The sequence below is a fragment of the Chenopodium quinoa genome, unplaced genomic scaffold (assembly GCF_001683475.1).
Source record: "Chenopodium quinoa cultivar QQ74 unplaced genomic scaffold, ASM168347v1, whole genome shotgun sequence".
NCBI lineage: Eukaryota > Viridiplantae > Streptophyta > Magnoliopsida > Caryophyllales > Amaranthaceae > Chenopodium > Chenopodium quinoa.
This window is the reverse complement of record NW_018743529.1, coordinates 326,713-345,837: the sequence shown is the minus strand read 5'-3', so window position 1 is coordinate 345,837 and position 19,125 is coordinate 326,713. Positions and strand designations below refer to the sequence as shown.

The following is a 19,125-nucleotide window of genomic DNA, read 5'->3' as shown; positions in this document are numbered from 1 at the left end:
CATGTATGCCCCATTTTACTGCCACGTTCCCAAAGGCAGACGGAAGGCAATGTCTGAAAAAATTGGTAGTTTTAGGGTTGACCATATTATGGGTCATGGTTATATTCTTACAGTGCCGGATGCCGGGGATACTGTACTCTGGCCTGAGAGGTCCAGCTACAGGGACGAGTGTTTTGGCTGCTATGAGGCGGCTAGTAAGGTTGGTTTGAGATTTCCTCTACATCCGGCTGTAGAGAGGATTTTAGATGGGTACCAGTTGGGTCTCTGGCAACTGGCCCCAAACTCATGGTTCAACATCTTGGGCTATGTTGTCGGTTGTGAGATGCATGAGGTAGAGCCAAGCTTTGAAGCATTTGCTCAAATGAACTATCTCAGTCGGACCCCCAAAACAAGCGGGACCGGCTGGTTCCAACTAACTAGCCACAAGGGCTACATGATGACCATGCGGAAGGAGAACAAGTAGAAGGATTGGAGGAACACCTTCTACATAATCTCCAGATAGGCTAAAGTCGTATGACCTAATCAAAAGTAATTCCTAAAACCACTAACTAAAATAGATAGGGAAGTAGGGAAGTAGGGTCAAATCCTCAGGGAAACAAGTCTTTCTATTCCTAATTAATTAATATAATCTAAATTATCACGAAACAAGTAAGAATTGTGAGAATAATACTAAAGGCTATAAATAAACTAAGAGAATAATAAATAATAAAAAGCCTAGGGTCATAGGTTCACCAATAATTAATACTCCGGGATAAAACATAACAATCAATTATCAATGCATAAATCAACCAGATTATAAAGGGCTTTCGCTACGTATTATAATCACATAATTAATCTATCGGTATTAAATTGCATCTCTCGAATCTTGACTTAACCATTTATAAATTAACCTGCCTATTGAAACTAAGCCTAAACATTTAATTCTCATCTCTCGAATCTCGAATCAATATTGTGTAACTCATATAATTAAACCAGCGCTTATCTAATTGCATAGCAATAAATCAATCAATAGGAAATTAATCTAAAACATTAACAATCAACAATAATAAGTTACCCCTTCATATTATTTATGGATCTCCAATAACCTAGAAATAAAACTACTCACACATATTTAAATCTAAACTAAGCAAGACATATAAAGAAAGCATGATTAAAACAATAATTATAACTAATATGAAAATAATTAAACCAAAGAGAAAACCAAGAAATAATATTAAAACTACGTAATAATAATAAAACTTGATAAGAAAAAGAAAAGAAAACAAAAGCTAAAACTATAACTAATCTAAAACTACTAATCAAAAACTAAACTAAGAAAAACCCCCCTAACCTACGTTCTGCTACTCTTCTTATATAGGAAGAGGTAAAGAGCCCAAATTCCCCCTCACAATCAAAGTACTATAAAACTAAATATAATCCAAAGTTCACGGAAAAACTATCCTAAAAGCTAAAATAAAAATTGCTGCCGCCATTATCCAAGAATTTGGATAGCACAAAACAACAAAGCCCAAATAGCTGGAATAGGCGCTGATATCCGCCCGGACCGGGCCGCGCCTCGCCCGATCGGGCCCGGTCAGCTGAAGCTACGAGCTGGGCTTCAATGCTGATTTAATTGTTGGGCTCTTCTCCTTTGGGCCGTAATTCCTTCTTCTCCATATTCAAATTGGACTACCAACATATTAGTATTCCAAATGAACCGAGCCCTTAATCACCTAACCAAATTTAATTAGCTCAATCTTGGGCTTCAAATATACGGTCATAAAATATGATCCGACTCCAATATCTTCGTAGAGGCTCAATAAGCTCGGGAATTAACATAAATCTGCAAATTCCTACAAAATAATACCAACTCTACAAAAATAATACCAACTCTACAAAAACATTAGAAAACGTACATCAATAATAAAAATAGCTCCGTAGAGCTCAAATAAGCACAAATATGACCGTGGGACGGGGAATCAAAATATATATAAAATAGACTTATCATCTCCCATTCTGACAAGGTCTAGAACAAGAAGTTCAATAGGTGGAACAGGGATGCACCTTACCTAACAGGCGGATCTGATCTACCGCCTGTTCCTCAAAAAGCAAGAGAAGAGATCCTAGACCGAGGGCTCTTCAAAGTTGATATACAGGCGAACCCCGAGACTGAGGTGAGGGAGTTCATCCCTTAAAATTACATTCCCAAGTATAACTGGTTATACGATGGGACGTATCTGGCCGCTTGTGGCCTTAGCGGGGAGATGCCGAGAGCTAGTTGACCGCGTGTTAGAGTATCTTGAAAAACTTGGCTGACTCAGTGTCTAACCCTTTGATTCGTCTTTTGTAGATAAAGCTATGGAAAGAGTCTCGGCCTCCAAGAGAGCAGTCGCTCAATATCGTGCAGCCATTCTAGGCAAGCGGTCTACTTAGGAGTCGCCTGCCGCACAGGCGCCCAGGGTGAGCTTCTTTACTTGGAACAAATATTTTTTTTTTTACGTCCTAGACGCCTTTCTCTTACACAATATTATTTTGGTGTAGAGCGACTTAGCCAGACCTTCCTCCTCTAACCAGCCAGATCCCAAGGCCAAGAAACAGACGACTAGAGTTGTGTCGACTCCTGGCAACGCCAGGAGACATGCGGCCGAACGGCCAAGGAAGGACTCACCAAAGTGGGGGAAGATATGCGGCTGCCCCCGGGAGCAGCCGGCCTCCGAGAGAGAAGGAGGCGGCGAAAGGTATAAATGTTCAAATATCCCAAGTTTCACCAAACAGTCGGCTCCTCCGAAATTAGCCGACCTGCTGTCTGTTTTGATGCCGTGTATTAATCAGGGTCTACTTTGCAGATGCCCCTCAAGAGCCGGACCTGGTTCAACTTGCCAAGTCCATGCTAAGGGCCATCCCCCTCGAGGAGAGGGAAGCTGTCAAGGGAGTCGGCACCCTTGACTTAGAAACCATCCTGGCTCTTCTTGCTGAGGTATACTTGGTGGAATTTCTTGACTTTTTGCATATTTAAATTCCTAGCCGCCTAAAACTGACGTCTGTTTTTTGGCCAAGTGCAGTCTATGCTGCAAGTGTATGGTCTCCGCAAACCCATAAACGAGAAGAACAAAGAGGTAAAAGCTGCGAAGGCCATGGCCGCCTCTGATTCTGATAAAGCTATGTTCCAGATAGCTCAAAACGAGATTCTGACCACTGACATATTGTATTACCAGGCGTCCGCCACTTTGCAGGTCAAGAAGGACTTAAAGGCGGCCAGGAAGAAGATCTTGGAGCTAGAGAAGTCTGTAAAGGACCTCAAAGCTGAGCTGGCGCCTCTTAAGGAGGCGGACAAGGAGGCCAAGGGACTCCGCAACCGGGTGAATAAACTCAAGGGTTGCCTGCAGAATCAAGAGGCTCAGCTCACCTAGAAGCTTAATGAGAAAGCTGGCGAGGAGAAGATGGCCATTGTTCAGGACATGATGGACGACTGCAGCGCCATCATGAAGATGACATGGGCGTCCCTCTTCCTAGAGTCTGGCTATGAAAAATGGGAGAGCCAATTCACCGTCTGTACTGGTCGATACAACAAGAAGATCATGGAGCAGGCCGATGGCAAGGGAGATGCGGAGGACGAGGAGTATGACTCCACTTCTGGGGAGTCGGACCAAGAAGAGGATGACAAGGAAGAGAAGGAGGAGGTGGATGCCGAAGAAGAACAGCTGCAGGAGGAGCCGGATGCCGAAAAAAGAACAACCTCCGGTTGAGGAGCCAAAGGAAGCGGCTGCTGACACTGAACGTCCTCCTCCAACTGCTTGAACTCCCGTTTCCTTATATGTCAACTTTCCTCGGCCTGTGTGCCGCTTGTTTTGTATTATTACCCGACCAAGGGGTCGGGGTCTTTTTACAATTTCAATTTTTAACATTTCTGTCAGTCTCCTTGCCGACTGCTTATATTAATCATCCGGCCGTTTTTGCCGGTTTCTCCAAATTTTGAATTTTTGCTTTTCATGAATTTTGCTAAGTGTATGTAGCTTACTTCTTGTTTTCATGAATACTTTTTATACCAACTGTTCTTGCCCCTGGCCGGCTATGCGCCTGGTTTTCTAAGGTTGATGGATTGACTTGGAAATCTTTGATACTCTAAAGAGTATGACTGATTTCTAGGTCAATCAATCACTATGGTGATTGCCAAAAACCAGGCAGACAGGCGGCCATTGGAACTCAGCATTATCCAGCTCTCGGCCTTAATAAAGTTCTTTATATGAACCATGCTTTGCCACTAAGTTTTGTACTTAGTTTATATTATTGATTGTAAATAGTCCGTCTGTTTGGTACTTGTACAGAATAGGCGCCAAACTAGATGTTTTTAATCAGAGTAGCAACCACCTATTTGTTTTCAGGCGGTAGCTGTAATAGTTTATGCTACCTAAATAGGAATAGTGGCCGAATGCCGTTTAAAAGGATAGGCGGCTTCTTTCGTACCTTTTAGGTTCCATTATAGGTTGGTTGAGTGACTTTGAGTTAACCTTTGAGGTTAATCAGTCTCCGTCACTTGAACTTGAGTAAATAGAAGAAACAGCCGGCTGTGGCCGCATGTTGTTTTTCATTTGCTAAGTTACTTAGCTTATTACCCAAATAGCTGCCAGGTTTAGAACTCAGCTTATGCCGACTGTATTGTCCCAAGCAATAGCAGGCGGTCTCTGACTTAGATTTTAACTGTCTACCGCTTGTTTAAAGTAAGCGGTACGTTTATCTTCGTCTCATGTCAAACGACTGCGAGGTTGTCTTAGAGACATTCGGTAGAGCCGTTTGTTTTAAGTTTATAGAGCAATGTGCCACCCAAATGGAAGATGCTTTCTGCGACGAATTCACCAGGATGGATGTCGCCGGACGCCTGCTCAAGTTTGGGACAGACGTATTAATTTAATTTTATTAGGGTCATCCGGTCATGGGCCTCAAGTTGATCATCTAGCCTTAGGCCTCAAGGTGATCATCCGGCCATGGGCCTCAAGTTGATCATCCGGCCTGTCGCCTCATAAGGTTGTTCAGAAAAGAACATAGTTGCTAAGTTGTCTAGACTTAGCATTTTTACTCATGTTAGAGTAGGTGATTAAAAGAAATAAGGTCGACTGTGTATTACACAGGCGGCTTGCCCTACTGAGGAGACTTGCAAAAAACTGAAATAAATTGCAAATTTTATTAATATGCTTTAATATACAAATAATTTACAAATCTCAGAAGTAGTACTTTTTCAAGTTGTCTACGTCACGAGTTCTTGCTAGCTTCCTGCCGTCTGGTGTTTCCATGCGGTAAGTTCCGCCTCTATTTTCTTCATAGATTCGGTAGGGGCCATCCCAATTAGGAGTCAGCTTTCCCTGCTCGTTGGCTCTACCGACTGCTTCCATTTTTCGTAACACAAAGTCCCCTACTTTTAGGGGCCGCTTGTGCACTCATTTATTGTAAGCTCTCGTCATTCTCAGACGGTAGATCTCATGATGCAAGGCTGCATTGCCCCTGCGTTCTGTAAGTGAATCCAAGCTAGCCGTATGGCTTCCCAGTTAACCTCTTCGTCAAAAAGCATGACTCGAAGAGTCGGCTCATAGTGCTCAATAGGCAGAACAACCTCTGCCCCATAAACCATAAGAAATGGAGTTTCACTAGTCGCCCCTTTTTCAGTCGTCCTGATGGCCCATAGAACATGCGGTAGCTCGTCAGCCCATAGGCCGCCAGCTCTTTAAATTTTCTTTTTGATGCCATTAGAGATTAACTTATTGAAGGCTTCAACCTGGCCGTTTGCTTGGGGGCGGCCGACTGATGCAAAACAGTTAGAGATCCCTTGGTCTCCCAACCAGTTCTTGAGAGCAGGCGTCTCAAATTGAGGACCATTGTCAAAGACCATAGACGTGGGTACCCCATACCGAGTGATGACATTTCTCCAGATGAAAGAGATAACATCTTTTGTTTTAATGCCTTTGACTGCCTCCGCCTCTACCCATTTGGTGAAGTAGTCAACAACAACCAAAATATACATTCGTCCGCCTGTAGCAGGCGTATACGGACCCAGAATGTCCATGCGCCATTTGGCGAATGGTACTGGGCTATGGATAGCCGTCAGGTTAGTGGCCGGACGATGGATGAGCTTGCCAAACCTTTGGCGCTTGTCACATTTTTTCACCATCTCCACGGCGTCTGCTTCTAAGGTAGGGTAGAAGTAGCCTTGCCGCCTGACTCTCTTTGCTAGGGTCCTGCCGCCTATGTGAGAGGCGTAGAAGCCCGAGTGCAAGTCTTCTAGGACCTCTCATCCCCTTTTTGGTGTGACACATTTCAAAAAAGGTTAGAGATAGCCTTTCTTAAAAAGCTCTCCATTGTGGATTTTAAAGTTAGCCGCACGTTTTTTCATTGCAACCATCTCTGGGTTGGTATTCGGCAAGGTGCCGTCTATTAAGTAAGCCCGGATTTCATCCATCCAGGTTGAGCTTCGATATAGGATTCCAATTGGTTCCTCTTCGATGCTCCTTTTTTTCTGCACCTCCCAAAAAACTAACCTAGGTGTGTCACAAGAGGCGGATGATGCCAATTTGGAGAGAGCATCCGCCTGATTGTTCTCAGACCTGGGAACCTGACTTTGATGAAATTCATCAAGTGTCCCTGCCTCTTCTTTGACCGCCTGTAAATACTTGATCATAGCCGGATGTGTGGCTTCATAGTCACCATGGTATTGGCTAACAATCAATTGTGAATCAGAACAGGCGTCCACTTTCCTTGCCCCAGCCGCCTTACACATGCGAATGCCAGCTAGTAGGGCTTCATATTCTGCCTCATTATTTGAGGCTTGGAACTTGAAACGTAGTGCATACTCATACTTGTCTCCTTCAGGAGACATATGACGCCTGCACCACAACCATTCAAGGTAGAGCTCCCGTCCACATATACCTTTCAAACCTGTTCAAGGTTTTCAGGATGAGCCGCCTGGTCATTTCAACAATGAAGTCAGCAAACGCTTGTCCCTTCACTGCTTTCCTTGGATCAAAAGTGATTTCAAGGCATTGGATTTCAATCGCCCATTTGATCATTCGGCCGGATGATTCCATGGTTGTCATATGCCGCTTGATTGGCTGGTCAGTGTAGACTATGACTGGATGTGCCAAGAAGTAAGGCTTTAACTTCTTGACTGCCATGAAGAGGGCAAGTCCAAACTTTTCAACCATGGGGTAACTCAGCTCTGCGTTCCGTAGAACATGACTGATGAAGTAGACCGGGAGCTGGGTGCCGCCTTTTTCAGCAAGGAGAACAGCACGAAGCGCATGGTCGGAGACGGCTAGGTACATGTACAACACTTCTTTTGGCAAAGGACTGACTAGCCTTGGCAGAGAGTGCAAGTGTTCCTTCAACTTTTGGAAGGCCGCCTCTGCATCCACCCCCCATTCAAACATAGCCTTCTTCTTAATTGCTTGGAAGAAATAGAGGCACTTGTCGCCTGACCTACTGAGGAATCTCCCCAATGCCGCCAGACAACCTGTTAATTTTTGAACTTCTTTTATAGTACGGGGCGACTGCATGTCTATGACCGCCTGTATTTTTTCTAGGTTGGCCTCTATTCCCCTTTGATCAATTAGAAATCCGAGGAACTTCCCAGACTCAACACATAAAACGCATTTCTTGGGATTGAGCATGACCTGGTGCCGCCTGAGTGTGGCGAATATTTCTCGGAGGTCTGTAAGATGGTCTGTTTATAGTTTGGATCTGACTATCATATCATCAATGTACGCCTCCACATTCCTTCCAATTTGATTAACGAAGACTGTATTAATCATTCTCTAGAAGGTAGCAGGCGCATTCTTCTAACCAAACGACATCATAGTGTAATTGAATAACCCCTGATCAGTGACGAATGCTGTCTTTTCTTGGTCTTTCTTCCACAGAGGTATCTGGTGAAAGCCTGAATAGGCGTCCATAAAGCGAATTAGGGCATGGCCGGTTGTAGAGTTGACCAAACTGTCGATCTTTGGGAGAGGATAGCTATCCTTTGGACATGTCTTGTTCAAGTTTGTGTAGTCCACACACATGCGCCAGGTTCCATTCGACTTCTTTACCAGCACAACATTGGCAACCTAATCAGGGAAATAGCATTGCCGAATGAACCCAGCTTCTAACAATTTTTTCACCTCGGCGGCTGCCGCCTGGCTTCTTTCTTCACCATGGTTCCTCTTCTTTTGCCTTACCGACTTCTTTTTAAGATCCACAGCAAGCCTGTGGAAGGTTAGATCCGGGCTGATGCCTGGTATCTCGTCCACCTCAAAGGCAAAGATGTCTTTGAATTCTTTTAACAAGTTGTGCAATTCTGCACCAAGCTTAGAAAAAGCAGTCGTCCCCACCTTAACAGGTCGTTCAGGACGAGAGTCATCCAGAACGAGGTTCATGTGCTTACCAGCCGGCTGGGGACGGACTTCATCCGGCCTTTCACTGGTCAATAATTGCTATTGCTTGTCTTTTTTCTCGCCACCATTTGGTAGGCCTTTCTCTTCTTGCCGGCTGCTGTTGAAGCAGGCACGGCTTCCTTGATTTGCTCAAGGTCAGTAGATTCTCCACTGGGGCCGGCTGCGACCACAGTGGGTTTGACATCAGAGAGATAACACTCTATGGCCATCTTTTGGTCTCCCCGTAGGGAGCCGACTGTTCCATCATCCTTCTCAAACTTGAGGAGCATAAGAGAAGGAATGATAACAGCCTTGGATTCATTCAGGGTGGGACGCCCCAAAATCATATTATAGGCCGTCAGTTCTTCAACAACTAAGAACCGGACCACCATGTGGCGTCCCTCCCCTTTTTCGCCCAAACGAATGGGTTGGTCTATTTGACCTACTGGATGTACCACACCACCTCCAAATCCCACTAAGGGATGAGAGACCTGGTGCATATTCTCGGGCTTGTACCTGAGCTTGGCCAGGCATTTGTGACTGATAAGATCAGACGAGCTCCCAGTATCAATGAGGATTCGGCCAACTCTTTGGTTGGCCACTATGCATTCGATGACAATAGGGTCATCATGCAGCCTTCTGACTTTGCCCCTGTCATCCTCAGTAACCACAACTTCGGGGAAGGAATCTTTGGACGCCTGCCCCTCGTCGACCGAGTTGTTGTCGAGCCGTCTGATGTAGTCCTTGTTACCCTGGATTGTTGGGCCGCCTCCAGCGAAGCCGCCTACTATTGTATAGATCGGAGTTTCATCAGTGTCCGAACTATTAGCAGAGTGAGGCTTCTTTTTGGACGATTGTCCAGGGTTAGTCTGCAGGGTAACCTTGGACCTCAATATATAAGATTTGAGAACTCCTTTATCAGCCAGATGGTCCAACAGCCGCTTGAGACCAAAGCATTCGTTGGTGTCATGGCCAATATCTTCATGGTAGTGGCAATATTTATTTTTGTTCCGATTTTTGGCAGAACCTTTCATAGTAGCTGGCTTCTCAATAAATTAAAGACCCGATCCTTAATCTCCATGAGGATGGAGTAACAATCTTTATTGAATTCGTATTTTGGGGAGTACGTTTTCACTTCTCTCTGTTTCTTCTAGGATGGCTGTTCAGAAGTATCAGCCACCTAGACTTCTATTCTTTTCTTTTCTTTCTTAGCCGGCTGTAATGGCCGACTCTCTTTTTTGTCAGACCTTTTTGAGTCCGACTGTTTACTGATGTTGTAGAGTTCGGTCGCCTATATATAGGCGTCCGCCTCCATCAGCGCCTCTTGGAGGGTAGCAACCCTCTTTTTGACAAGATTGAACTTGAAGGCCAACCTATCTTTCAGAACTTTGAAAAAGTCTGTATAGGACACCTCATCAGATAGTCCTTGAATCTGAATTTTCATCAGATTGAACCGCATGGTATATGAGCGTAACCCCTCCTTCTCACCCTGCTGGATAGCTCCCAAGTCAAGACTTTTTTTTCTTTGCAGGAATATTCGTTGAGAAAAAGTATGCAAGCGTTAAAGTTATTTATGCATCCGGCTGGCAGGTTGTCGAACCATTGCTCGGCAACACCCTTCAATGTGGCCGGGAAGCATCTACACCATGCGGCATCTTCTAACCCCTGAAGATACATAAGGTTGGTGTATGCCATCAGGTGGTCCTCTAGGTTGGTGGTACCATCATAAGTACCTACCAACACATTTTTCACCTTGGCCGGCTGTGCGGCCTCAGTTATTTCCTTGGAGAACGCAGATGGTTGTTCCCCTAGGCTTAGCAGACAGAGCTGCCAGTCTAAAGGTTGGACGTTTTGTGCCGCCTGCCCCTCGAAGAGGGTAGGCTGCATATATGGTTGTCCATACGGCATGTATGGCTGTTGAGGCACATACGGGGCCGCCTAGAACTTGAGGACTAGAGTGGGTGGACATGCCGCCTGTCTGGTCCTCTCGGTTTGATTGAGAATACCTCGTTGAGGTAATTTGAAAGTTGTCATTGAAGTTCGACGTTGAGGCCGACTCTTATAGTTACATGTTCTTCTTTTGCTGCATTAACATTCGAACATCTGGCTGAACATGCCGGATGACCTTCCTCTTCCCAGGCTCAAGGAACTAGAACTTTGTTAAGTCAATCCTCTCCCTTGGTTTAGGGTAAGGAGTTGCCTCTCGGTCCTTGACCGGTTTGTTCCTTCCAGACTGGGAGGGCTTTTTGGCCGACTGTTCTTTGGTGGAAACAACCGTCCATTTATCAATTAGATCGTTTATCTCCCCATTGAAACTTGTCATGAGGGTCATGAGCTTGTTTATGGTGATGGGGGTGGATCCTTCGGCCACCTGGAGCTGACCAGCCGGTTGGCCGACTGTTTCACTAGGACCTGCCTGGTCGGTGTTCCGTTCCCTCCTTTCGGTGGGACGGATGCGCCGTGTTCTTAGGGACCTGTCAGGGGCCGTGTGGGTGGCGACATCATAGTCGTCATCTGTATCTTGGTCTGAGAAGAACTGGACATCGGCCATAGGCCGTTTCTCATTAAGAGGCGGTACAGGTTCTTGTGAAGTCATCTTAGAAGTACTCTCCCCACAGACGGCGCCAAATGTTTTGGGGTTTTTTGGATGTCCTGCGGGAGAGTTACAACACCAAGACTGACCTCGGGTCGCTTGTACCTGCAAAACAATGGAGACTCCTATGGGTGGGAGTTCCGCCTCCGACGATCAAGTTAGAACGTGTATGAGGAGTAAAGTATGCGGATGTAAAGGGGATCAGGCTCCTCTCGGAAGGGGACTGATCATCCGACTGCCTAAGACAGTCTCAATATCCGAGCCTTAGCTCTCAAGTAGCGGAATTAAAGCTGGGAGTAATGTTACACGTGTGTTTAATGGTTTTCTGAATGATGTTCCTCAGAGGGAACATCTCCCTTTTATAGGGTCTCGAATTATGTGCCAAGTACTAGGTTTCCAAATACCTAGGACTGACTAGGCTTGCCTAGGTATTTGGGCCCTTAAAGGCCATTTTCCCAGTTGGCAAACTGCCTGCCACGTGTCGTGGCCTGATTGGTCCACCTTGGACCTCTCACGAAATGACACGTGGCGGGCTCTGGTTGGTCCACATGGATGACACGTGGTAGGGTTTCATTGGTCCACGTGGCGGAGGAAATCCCCTAATCAATTGGTGGTGATTGGTGAATGTTGGTGGTTGTTGCTCGGTTGTTGTTGTTGAGGGTAGCACTGTCGTGGTCAGTGTTTATTGGCTGCAGTTCAGTGAGAAATGGTGCGAGGAGCAAGGAACTTTTTCTAAAGTGAAATTTGCTCTGAATACAGAAAACTGGTGAAAGTGTTGCCATGAACGTTCTTGATCGAATTTGCTCTGAACACAGAAATCTGGTGAAAGTGTTGCCATGAACGTTCTTGATCGAAGTGCCATCCTTAAGCATAAGATGGTTGAGTATGTGATTTTCTCTCTCATCATTATTTGACTAAGTAAGAGATTAGAATTAGGTGATCCATTATGAAATTTTTTTTGGGGTTGTAATTAAGTTGGGTATTGGTTGATTTTTTTTACTTGTTATGTATTTTTCTTGTGACGGGTATTAGTGCTAGGCACAGTGGTCCTTGGGTGGTTCGAGTGCTACTTGTTTGGTGGTGGTTGTGAGGGTGTTGCAAGGCTGTTGTTGTTTAGAGGTGGAGCAGGGGAGTTTTGGAGGTTTCCTTAAATTTGTTTTGGGGTTACTCGGTCAGGGGTTACTAGGTCGGTCAGGGGTTACTAGGTCGGAGGGATTACTAGGTCAAGGGTTACGAGGTAGGTGCGGGGTTATAAGGTCGTGCAGGGGTTACTCAGTCAGGGGTTACTAGGTTAGTTAGGGGTTACTTGTGTGGTAGCTGGCCACACCGTGTGGCCAGCCACACACAAAACCTGCTGATTTGTTATATACACCCGGGTGTACCGTACACCCGACGTCATTTGCTCATTTAATCAACAAATGAGCAAATAATACTTCAAATTCATATTAAGATATCAGATTATGTTCTAATATGTTCAAATTTGTTTTAAAAATCATGGCACTATACTATCATCTTCTCCTGCCGTAATTGTCTTCGACTACCATTACTAATATCCAATGATAGTAATTAGGAATGGAGGAGTTAATACATGGCCAAAGTTACTGGTTCCTTTGGCTAGAAGTCGAAGCTAACTACCGGATGGAGAAGACGGTAACGATACGCTTTTAATTTTCTTTTTCAATTTTCAAGTATCGAAAAGAACAAGATTAATATAGGATGATATGGAGAACCACATGTCCACATCACATATCATAAAACTACTATGAACCATGAGTGTATGTAGATTGTCATAGAGCATAAATTATCCCTTACATGGGGAAGAAGATCACTGTTGATTAGCTGCATTTCATGATTTGAGAATACTCCTTAACAACAGATATAAGAAGAAATAGATTGGGGGTTATAATTATTTCAAGGGCAATTTGGTTGTTTGAGTTTTTTTTTTTTTTTTTTTTTTTTTAAGTTTTTTATCTTTTTTGCATTTAGGTTATTTTGTACTGCATTTAGTACTTGTGTTTCGCAATTATTTGGACATTGTAGTGGGTTCCTTAGCTAACTATGTGAGAAAGTAACACATGATGAGGTCTTCAGTTAATTAAATATGTTTCTTCGACTTAACAACTCTTGTTAGTGGGGTGACCGATGGCAATTCCTCGTTAGTAAATGTTTGCTTGGAAGGCCTAGTGCTGCTGATCTTTGGCGAAGGCGTCTGATATGTTCATTATACATAGAGATTTACCCCCGTCCCTTGGTCATATTCAGGAGTATTATTGGCTCTTTGGAGCCACTTTTATTACTAATATGCGTTTTCTAGTGTTTTCGTAGTTTTGGTACTGTTTTATAGGAAATTGCAGATTTGGAGCATTTTCCCGGACTTACGATAATCCACTACGAGCGTTGGAGAATTATGACCACATTCCGAAGCCCAAGGCCGCCGTTAGAGCAATCAAACCAGTGAATGAGGGCTCGGCGAAGAAGAAGAGTTCGAGGCAATGGACCGTGTTTCAAGACCCAAGAGGAAATTCGAATTGGGCCAAGAAAATAGCCCAATTGAGATGTCCATGGTTGCTCGAAGAGCTCGCCCGACCGGGCGCGAGTGAAGAAGATATGAACAAAAAGGCGCGCCCGGCAAGGTGAATTTCTGCCCTACCGAGCGCGTGTTTTCTAAGGGGAATTTTGGTATTTTTCTTTAGTTAGGATTTTTAAGCCTAAGTTTAAATACGTTTTTGTTTTAGGAAGTGATTACGTTTTTCATTAGAAAAATTCTTAGTTTTTAGTTTAGCTTTTAGTTAATACTCTTGTTTTCTCCCTACACTTTTGATTTATACAATTCATCATTTCCGTTTATTTTGGTAACGATTTCTTCCCCCTTTATTTTCAGTAATTTAATTGCTTTGATTTAATATGCTTTGTTTAATTGCTTTAATTAGTTTAGATTTAATTATGTGTGAGTAGTTTCATACTAGGGTTTATGGGGATCCATAAATAATATGAAGGGGTAATTTATTATTGATGATTGTTAATGTTTCAGATTAAATTCCTATTGATTGGTTTACTGCTATGCAATTAGATTAGCGCTTGTTTAATTGTATGAGTTACGCAATATTGATTCGAGATTCGAGAGATGAGAATTAAATATTTAGGCTTAGTTTCAATAGACAGGTTAATTTATAAATGTTTAGTTCTGTGTGTATGCCCAGGAGTTCTAGATCAGGATACATTCCATTCGATCTTGAAATCGAATGTTCTTTTCATAGACAGAAGAACCTTTTTAGACAGGTACGAGTTACTTCCGAGGGTAATACACCTTTGGAACTCCCATCCGATTCTAGTGACAAAAAACTTCCTTCAGAACCAGAATCAGAGATGACGGCTCAACCACCTCACAAGCTCAGTGATTATTCGCAACCGTCCTTGGCGGATTTTCCACATCTTGCTCCTACACCTAATCTTGAGGGAGTACAATTCGAGATTCAAGCCCAGTTTATTACCATGATCGAAAGGAAGCAATTTAGCGGAGCTAAGGGTGAAGATCCTAATCTTCACATCTTAGATTTTTGCCAATATTGCAACATTATCAGACAAGCTGGGTGATAAGCCGTGTTTTGAGTATAATTGTTAGCCTATTTTTAGTTGTTATTATTAGTTTAGCCTAGTATTTTAGTTCATTTTGGCTTAATTTGGTTTAGTTTCGATGATTCGATGCTTTTATGGGTAGTTTCGTTGTTTTTGATGTATTTCAGGATTAACGGAGCTAATTTGGTGATTTTATGAAGTCATGAGGCTAAACCGAGGCCCACGGACCTTCACGAAGCTCGTTGGTCGAAGAACGAGTCATTTGGGCCCTTTTGGAGTGAGGCACACCCATGCCCAGCCGAGGCACGTCCGTGCCTGAATCTCAGAAGTTGAAGAAGTTGTGTTCGATATGAGGCACGTCCGTGTCTCATAGAGGCACGTCCGTGCCTGCTGCTACCATCAAATTTCATGTGAGGCACGTCCGTGCCCAATATAGGCACGTCCGTGCCTGGATTCCAGAAGACTTGAAGTTTAACACTCGATGTGAGGCACGTCCGTGCCTCTTGTAGGCACGTCCGTGCCTCTTGTAGGCACGTCCGTGCCTCTTAGGAAGACTGCGCGATATATTTTTGTTGCATTTTCTTATCTTTTTCGGAGTATAAATACTCTAGACTTTGTATTATTTTAGGATGGAGTATTTTATTAGCATCTAGTTTTTATTATTAGACCTAGTTCTCTCTATTATTTTTACGTCGCTTTTGTAATTCAAGATTCAAGTTCTACTTTGACATTCTCCATTTACTTCAAGATTTGGTATTTTCTTTTCATCACTTATTTCTTAATTATGCTTTCCTTGATTATTTTTGTTATTGTTTTTTTAATATGTGTGAGTAGTTTTTATATTCCAAGATTTAGGGTAGCCCAATTATGATTGATGCATGAAGTAATTCTTTAAATTCTCTAATAGCTATTGCAATTGTTTATGCTAATTTAATTGTGATTATTCCAATACTAGATTAGGGATAATTAGTATTGTTATTATTCCATTGTTTTAATCACAACGAGAGTTGGGTTTTAACGGATTTGAGTAAGTTAATTTAGGGTTTGAAATTCATCACGAGAGTAGTTGAATTGATAATTGGGAAGTGAAGTAAAGTGTTTAATGTCTCTAATTTGCATGATACCATGAGAATAGGCTTGATTGTGGGTTAGGGAAGCCATTGATACTCGAGAGAGGTCCTTGGTATTGGTTAGGGTTTGCTTTTCCCCATGTTAATTGGAATTGTATGTTAGGGGTAGATATATAATTGCATCGATCGTAATTGTGGTGATACTTGATCTTGGATGTTTTAGTTTATTGATTTATTATATTCGTTTTATTTATTCTAAGTTTTCCATACATTAGATTTTAGTTTATTCCACCATTGTTTGATTCTTGCTTGGTAATTACTTAAGTCTAGATAATTTAGGTGAACCTTAGTCTCTTGGGATTCGACCCTCACTTGCCCGACTACATAGTTAGGTGGAATAGTTAGGTTATTTTTGTTAGGTACGCGACACGCCTATCAAATTTTTTGGCGCCGTTGCCGGGGACTAACGGTTTCATTCAATTATTTGTGATTCATTTTTGCTAGGCTTATTTCGTTGCTTCGGCTATTTTCTCTTGTGTTTTTGATATTCTTTCTCTAGTTTTCTTGTTGCATGCCCACACGACGATCAGGGTCAGAAGATCTTGTACCATTTGACTCTGAGATCGAGGCAACTATAAGGAGAAGGAGAACAAGGAATCGACGTAGGAGAAACATGGTAGACCAAGGCACGAAGTCTCTTTTGGAGTACGGTATCCCTGATACAACTACCGGACTCCTTTCTAGCATTGTCAGGCCACCTGTGATGGCTCAGCACTTCGAGCTTAAGCCACAATTCATTCAATTTATCTCCAATGATTCATTCGCAGGACTACCGCATGATTGTCCGGTAAGTCATATTGATAGTTTTCTGGAGAAATGTGATACTATGAAAATGAATGGTGTTACAGATGATGCTATCAGACTTCGCCTTTTCCCTTTTTCACTACGGGATAGGGCAAAAGAATGGTTGAGAGATGAAGGCACTGGCTCGTTTGATACATGGGATAAGCTAGTGAAAGCTTTCCTGGTCAAGTTCTTGGGACAGGAAAAGACTACAAGGCTAAGAAACGAATTATCTACCTTCAGGTAGTCAGATGACGAGTCCCTTTATGAAGCATGGAGGAGATTTAAGCGATTGCAGAGGCAATGCCCTCACCATGGTATTCTTGAATGGATGTTGATTCAAACCTTCTATAATATTCTAACCCATGAGTTCCGAATCTACATTGATGCTGCATCAGGGGGTTCTCTCTTGACAAAGAACCTAACTGAGGCAAAGGAGCTGATTGAGAAGATGGCGGCCAATGATAATTATCATCCAGGAGGTCGTCAGAATGTGAAAAAAGGAGGTAAGCTTGATGTAGATGCTTTGACTATGTTAGCCAGTTTTGTGCAGGCACTAACAAGCAGGTTTGATAAGCTCCAAGCTGGAACTTTAACTAGCCCCCAGGAGGTTTGTCAAATGTGTAATGTGCAGGGCCACATCGCACCTGATTGCCCGCAAAACATGAGTGAGATGTCTATTGAACAAGCTAATGCTCTCTACTCTTTGAACCCCAAAAAGCCTTTTGATCCCTACTCCAATTCTTATAACGAAGGTTGGAAACATCATCCCAACTTCTCTTATAAGAACACCCAAGCACAACAGAATCCACCATCACAACCACCCCTACCCAACAACTACAACTCACCACCCGGTTTCCAACAAAGACCACCTATGAACCAACAACCAACGCAACTACTTCCCCAAAAATCTAGCCTTGAGTTGATGATGGAGAGCTTCATTACCACAACTAACAGTGCCATCCAACAACAAGGTAGCTCCATCCAACAGTTGCAAGCCCAGAGTAAGCTCATGGAAACCCAAATAAGTCAACTCTCACAACAGGTGAGTCGTTTATCAACTCTTCATGATCAAGCAAAGGTCCAAAAAGAACAATGCAATGCAGTTTTCTTGAGAAGAGATGAATCATCTCCGAGGCAAATAGATGAGAAAGTGTGCAGTGTGGAGTCTAGAAAAGATGAAAAAGGGTAAAGATGCTCAAGGTTCCAAATATGTTGCTCCAGCGGCTTATGAGGAACCGATGCCCTTCTCGCAAAGGTTATCAAGGGTCGTGCTTGATAGACATTTTGGGAAATACTGTGAAGCTCTTCAGAAGGTACACGCCTCTACTCCTTTTTCCAATCTTTTAATTCAAATGCCTCAATTTGCGAATTTTGTGAAGAATATCAAAGATCAACATGAGGATAAGGAAGTAGTAAATAAGAAAGGCCCTACTCTCTTATATGATAACCTACCACCTAAGCTGCATGATCCTGGTAGTTTCACTATTCCCTGTACAATAAACGAAAAAATTTTCGACAAGGTTTTGTGCGATTTAGGTGCTAGTGTTAACTTAATGCCTTATTCATTGTATGAGAATTTAGGTTTGCAAGGACTTAAACCTTCCTCTATTTCTCTTCAAATGGCTAATAGGACCTCTACACTCCCTAAGGGTGTGGTTGAAGATGTAATAGTTACGGTGGGTGAACTTGGTTTTCCTGTTGATTTTGTCATCATGGATATGCAAGAAGATCATCAGATCCCAATTATATTTGGTCATCCATTTCTTGCCACAAGTCAAGCCTTAATAGATGTTCCTAAAGGACAAGTTACCATTAGGGCCCAGGATAAACAAGTCATGTTTAAGCTCTTTAATGAACATAATTCTATATTGGATGGTGGTACTTGCTTAAGAATCAATGCTACTAACCCTTTGGTTGATATGTATTTGACAGAAATTTCGTGAGAAACGAGGATAAAATCCCATCCAATGATGTGTTTGGCCACATGAAGGTGAGTTCGGATACAAGGCAGGTCAATTATAAAATGAAGGAGTCACTTGGAAGCAGATATTTTCATGGGCAACATTGCGGAGTTCCTTCTTCGTGTGGTGACCCAGGCTGAGCTATCACTACGGTCGAGCTAAAGACCTTATAAACAAGCGCTAAATGGGAGGCAACCCATTCTCGAATTTCTTTTACTTGGTTTTTATTCTTATTTTATTTTATTTTGATTTTAGTTTTAGTTATTAGTGTTCTCATTTATTTTATTTTATTTTATTTTTCTCTCTTAATGCAGGTAAAAAAAAAAAAAAAGCGAACTGCAGTCTACATAATAGGCACGTCCGTGCCTAAAAGAGGCACGTCCGTGCCTCATACTGAAGAAGCGAAGTGAAGACTCTGCCTCAGAGGCACGTCCGTGTCTCTCAGGGGCACGTCCGTGCCTTAGCCCATATCAGCCCAGATGTAGCCCCTCCCATAGAGGCACATCCGTGTCTCCCTGGTAATAAGAAAGCACGCTCGTGCTCGTGCCCGTGCCCATTCATTCCCCTTCTCCTCCTTCTCCACGCATCCCCCTTCTCCCCTCAAGCTCCAAATTCTCGAAATCCTTCAATTTCCCCCATTGCCCACTCTCAACTTCACCAAGATCTTCACTTTTTCATCCTTTCTACTCCACCTACACACA

At 43.1% G+C, this 19,125-nt stretch overlaps 2 protein-coding genes across 2 annotated transcripts; both read left to right on the top strand.

Moving 5' to 3' along the window:
* The first annotated feature begins 16,791 nt into the window (after window positions 1–16,791).
* LOC110740187 lies at window positions 16,792–17,652 on the top strand. The gene has a single exon (XM_021920664.1). It carries the CDS (start codon window positions 16,792–16,794, stop codon window positions 17,650–17,652), a length of 861 nt encoding a protein of 286 aa, XP_021776356.1.
* Window positions 17,653–17,815: 163 nt separating this feature from the next.
* LOC110740186 lies at window positions 17,816–18,406 on the top strand. The gene has a single exon (XM_021920663.1). The coding sequence runs from the start codon at window positions 17,816–17,818 to the stop codon at window positions 18,404–18,406; it is 591 nt and encodes a 196-aa protein (XP_021776355.1).
* Window positions 18,407–19,125: the final 719 nt, after the last annotated feature.

Bases quoted from the DNA above. Each gene is read 5' to 3' on its own strand.
- LOC110740186 (XM_021920663.1), top strand. From the start codon at position 17,816: ATGCCTCAATTTGCGAATTTTGTGAAGAATATCAAAGATCAACATGAG.
- LOC110740187 (XM_021920664.1), top strand. From the start codon at position 16,792: ATGTTGATTCAAACCTTCTATAATATTCTAACCCATGAGTTCCGAATC.